Source organism: Dioscorea cayenensis, chromosome 2, assembly GCF_009730915.1.
Source record: "Dioscorea cayenensis subsp. rotundata cultivar TDr96_F1 chromosome 2, TDr96_F1_v2_PseudoChromosome.rev07_lg8_w22 25.fasta, whole genome shotgun sequence".
NCBI lineage: Eukaryota > Viridiplantae > Streptophyta > Magnoliopsida > Dioscoreales > Dioscoreaceae > Dioscorea > Dioscorea cayenensis.
This window is the reverse complement of record NC_052472.1, coordinates 20,802,828-20,808,115: the sequence shown is the minus strand read 5'-3', so window position 1 is coordinate 20,808,115 and position 5,288 is coordinate 20,802,828. Positions and strand designations below refer to the sequence as shown.

At 33.9% G+C, this 5,288-nt stretch overlaps 1 protein-coding gene across 1 annotated transcript; it reads left to right on the top strand.

Moving 5' to 3' along the window:
- The first annotated feature begins 1,165 nt into the window (after positions 1–1,165).
- Positions 1,166–2,584, top strand: LOC120274603 (cis-zeatin O-glucosyltransferase 2-like). Its single transcript, XM_039281150.1, has one exon. It carries the CDS (start codon positions 1,166–1,168, stop codon positions 2,582–2,584), a length of 1,419 nt encoding a protein of 472 aa, XP_039137084.1.
- Positions 2,585–5,288: the final 2,704 nt, after the last annotated feature.

Here is a 5,288-nt window from a genome sequence, read left to right as displayed (position 1 = left end):
GAGATATAAGAATTAGTGAATTAATTTATTGTTTATTTTAACAAAATCAACCAATAAATAAATAAATAAATAACACCGAGAGAAGTTCGATAATTATATATTAATATATTAAATTTGTAAATATTTAAAAATTGTAAAAATAAATGACATAATTAGAAAAGTCTACTGTATATAAAGTCATTTATCAATTTAAATATCAAATTTGAGTAGGTTTTTATAATATAATTATGGGTTTAATATTATATTTGTTCATTATTAATTATTATAATATTTTTTTATATTTAATTATTGACCCCGGTTCAACCCCCGTTTGACCCAGCCGAACCCATTGACCGACCCCTAAAGGCTTAGCCCAGGGTCGTTCTGAGCCGGGTCTGACAACCTTGATAAATATACCATTTTCTATTCATGGCTCTTAAAATTTTAAATACATTTAAATATATATATATATATATATTCCAAATATTAACATATTTTCAAATTTTTTTAAAAAATAATTTATCAAGTAGTTGCAAACAATCACACATGAAAATTTTTACATATTTTAACAAACCACTTCAAATAAACCTCAATCATTGAAAAAAAATGGTTGAATATATATATATATATATATTTTTATGTTAGACTTAAATGACACTATCATTGTAATAATAAATTGTTATAGGTTTTTCATGCAATAATTCATAACATTATAATACATAGAACTATATATTTATTTTCATTTAATAACCCCAAAATATATATATCACCATCACCATCATGCACCTCATAATAGAAAATAATATATCTATGTAGCCTGTCCGTCCACTTCCTCTCAAGTCTCAACCAATAAATTCCAACATTTTTTTTTTAAATATAAATTCCAACATACTGTATAATCATATACATATAATACAAAAGCTTGAAACACAAGCACGGCAAACTTGAATTTTCAACACTATTCTGTAAGCTACCTTGTTTCCCAAGCCAATCCAGTCAACCATGTCTTTCCTCTTGCCCAAGAAAAAGGCGCCAAGCGCTTAGTCCACCAGGCAAAAATCACCGGGTCCAGGCCCTACAAAAAAACTCTGGCCCGACTGCCCGGTTACACAGCCGCCACCTTCTTTATATAATCAGATCACTCTGCATCCCTCCACTCAAAGCATCATCATCATTATCCCAAGAAATGGAATTCCCAAACCGGGATAACAAAGTCCCAATTCTAGTAGTTCCATTCCCAGCACAAGGCCACCTTAATACACTCCTTCATTTCTCCCTCCTTCTCTCATCCCATGGCCTTCCCGTCCACTTCGCCTCCTCCTCCATCCACAACAACCAAGCTCGCCACCGTCTCCGAGGCTGGACCTCTGCATCACTCCACAACATCACCTTCCATGATATCCCCATCCCTTCTCTTCCTCCATCCACCCCCAACCCCAACTCCACTCACAACTTCCCTTCCCACTTAGTCCCCATTTGGGAGTTCGTCATCCACCACCTCCGTTCTCCTCTTTCCTCTCTCCTTCACTCCCTCTCCTCCTCCTCCCCTCTCATCCTCATCTACGACACTCTCATGTCCTTCGTCAGCAATGACGCCGCCTCTATTCCCTCCATCCACACCTTCAATTTCCAGTGCGTCCCTGCCAACTTTATACTCTCCTACCACTACGAAAGCACCTCCAAAACATGGTCGGATAACCACATCCTCTTCTCTCCCTCTCCCTCTCCCCCTCCCCCTCCCTTACAAGACAGCGTCCCTGAAGAGGTAATTACCTTCTGTAAAAAACATTACTATGAGACCCCATGCGAAGGTATGCTCTTCAACACGTCACTCGCCATTGAAGGAGCTTTCATTGATCTTCTTGCCAAACAAGATGACTTTGTTGGTAAGAAGATTTTTGCAGTGGGACCTGTGAGTCCACTTGCTGTAAGTACTGATCATAAATCTGGACCTTGTCATCCATGTCTTGAATGGTTGGACAAGCAACCGCCCAAGTCAGTGGTGTATGTAGCTTTTGGAAGCTCAACAACAATTCAGGTTGAGCAGATAGAGCAGATAGCATTGGGATTGGAGAAAAGCAAGCAGAGGTTTATATGGGTTGTAAGGGATGCTGATAGAGGGGATGTAAGTCAGGAAGCAGAGCCTGATCATGAGAGGGTGAAGAGTTTGCTGTTGGACTTTGAGAAGAGAGTTGAAGGGATGGGAATGGTGGTGAGAGGATGGGCACCACAACTGGATATACTAGCTCATGGTTCAACAGCAGCTTTCATGAGTCACTGTGGATGGAATTCATGCATGGAAGGGATGAGCATGGGAGTTGCCATGTTGACGTGGCCCATTCATTCGGAACAACCAAGGAATGCACTGCTGATAACTGAATATTTGAAGGTGGGAGCGATGGTGAGGGAGTGGGAGAAAAGACATGAGGTTTTGAAGTGGGAGAAGGTGGATGGGGCTATCCGGAAAGTGATGGTGGATGAAGAGGGTTTTGAGATAAGGAGAAGGGCTAAGGAGTTGGGAGAGAAAATAAGGGATAGTATTGAAGGAGGATCATCTTATGAACAACTTTTGGCTTTTATTAATTATATTAGTGGATTTAAGTAGTGATTATATTGTTATTTATATAATCACTAAAATTATGTAATATGTTCATTTTGAAATTTTTATGAAGAATAACTAATGTTTGGTTTGTACCATCCCAATATAATAATGTTGAGTTCTGAGAAAGATGAGCACATGAAATTATTAATTAGAATTTTATATTATGAAATATATATATTATTAGGTTTGATCAATGCAAGATTGAGAGTAAGATAAAAGTGTTAAATAAATTGGGAAGGACTATATAACAATTGAAAAATCATAACATATAGCCTACCCTATTTTTTGGAATGGTAGAATCCTTTCGTCAGTATTCGATTTCAATTTGCTACCGCATGTTTCCTCAGCAATAGCTTTCAGGAAGTTCAATGATTTCTATCCACAATTATAACTAAAAATATTGACTACATGTTTTGACAATGGGAAAAAACAAAAATTTCTCACCCAAGTCATTCTATAATTTATAGAGCACTAAACATCACTCTCATAAATAATAACTTAGTCTTATGTGCCATGAAATTCCAAAATAAGAGTTTTTTATTGGTTAATATAATTAACAAGCAATAGTCTCCAAGAACTTCAATAATATCTATTCACAATTCTAAGCGACTTTGGACCTCGCCATCCAAGGGTTTACCCTTGGACAACCAACCGCCCAAGGGAAGTCAGCAGTGTTGTGGGCCCCATGAAGAAATTAATTTCTATTTTAATTTTAAATTTAATGCTATGCTGTTATGTTATAAAAACCTTTTCATATTTTATTTTCAATTTTTGAAATACCAACCGTTTCTTGGTCTTCTTTTGTTTTAGATTGTCATTTAGAGAAAAAAAAGAGACTTAGTCTCATTTTTTTTATTCTCTCTTTGGTTGCGTGTGGTATCTGCAACGAAGACGGAAGAAAGACCTCATCATCAAGGGTTTTGTGTCACTTTTATTATTGAGATAAACATTCCCTTCCTTAGATCTTTGGTCAGGTTGTAGAATTGTCATTGTTTTCTTCTAGATCTTGATATGGTATTGTTAATGTTTTAGATTAATGGTGTGTAAAAAATTACTCTTGCAACTTGAATTTACCTTTAATTTGGTCCCTCATTGTCCTCATTGGAATATCTATTTGCCTAACCATTATTTCTTATTTTTTACTTTATTTTATTTTTCTCGTTGATTTGTTTAGTATTATCTCAAGTATGAAACTAATCCAATTTAGTTAAATATTGTATTTGATGCCTGGATGCTGACTGTGGGCCCCACTACATATTTTTTTAAAATTTAATGTTAAACGAGAGGTTATGTTTAGTTTTTTAATATTAGTTTTTTTTTTATATTTCAGTTACTTTTTTTCTAAAAACCCTAGCATCTATTCACCTTCTTCTGATATAGTTTGTCTTTTAAGAAAAGTCTTTCCCTGGTTACGTATAGTGCCGGTGGTGAGGACGAGGGAAGGGTCACCTATCAAGGGTTTAGTTTTACTATTATTGTTGAGGTAAGGTTTGGATTTATTTGTTTCTGCTCCTTTTTATGCTCTTTCTTATGATTGTTGTGATATGATACTAGTTAGGGTTTGGTGAGAATTGATTTGAATTAATTTGAGGATAACATTCAAGAATTTCTTTTTAGCATAGCAGAGATCCCTTTTTAATTTTGGGAGACCTAGAGGTTGAATTTGGAGGAGATAAAAATATGACATTTGTAGATCTTAATCTTAACTAGTTTATTGCAAAATTTCAGAATTTTTGCAGTTGTATCATGTACGATATAGCCTTTGAATTCAAGTGCCTCCGGTAAGATTTATGTGCAGGCCTTTAAGAGTTTTTGATTTGTTTTATGATTTTTGAGTCTAATTTCAACATAAATATATTTACAAAAGTTGTAGAAGATGATTTTATCTATGGCTCTGCCAAATTTTAGAATTGTTACCCTTGTAATTTGTGAGATATGATCAGATTTCTGTGGATATGCTTAATGGCATTTCTACAAGAAACATGAAGATTGATCAGAGATTTGAGGGTGTTAGAAGTTGAATCAGTACTCATGTTTAATTAGAAAGTTGTTAAATTTTAAGTTAGTTATATGCTCCTAAAGTTTATTCTTATTTGAAGTTGTATGTTGTGAGATATTTTTTATTAGAAAGGGCATATCTGAAATTGTTGGTTTGCATGTTTATGATTTTTAAAAGTGATCATTTAAATTCTATAGATCTCAAATCATTGTAAGATTTGGATATGTTATAGATGTATAGATGTCTAGTTTTCTCAGAAGATTGAAATTTTTTATTTGGGTTAGAATTCGCAAAGCTATGTTGATTTTAATTTTAATGGTCGCAGGGGAATTGGTTATTAGTCTCGAATTTTGTAGCTTTGTTAGTATCATGAAAATGTTTTTGCATTTTAGAATTTGTTTTGTCTGTAATTTTGATGGGTTATTCCCAAATATAGGACTTTCTGAGAAAACTCAATTGATGTGAATTCGAAATTTGGGCGTTAGACTGGTAAGTATCCCATATATAAATCATATTATATGTATATACTAGAAAATTTTAGTTTTCTGAACTGCTGGAATTTTTGAGAAAAATACTGATTATTTTGATTTTATATTTTTAATTACTAATTTATTTGTTATTTGAAATTCATATGTAAGTATTTAGATTTCAAAATGAATTGGAATTATTTTCTATCTGCAAACATGATCATAAAATTTCTGTATTATG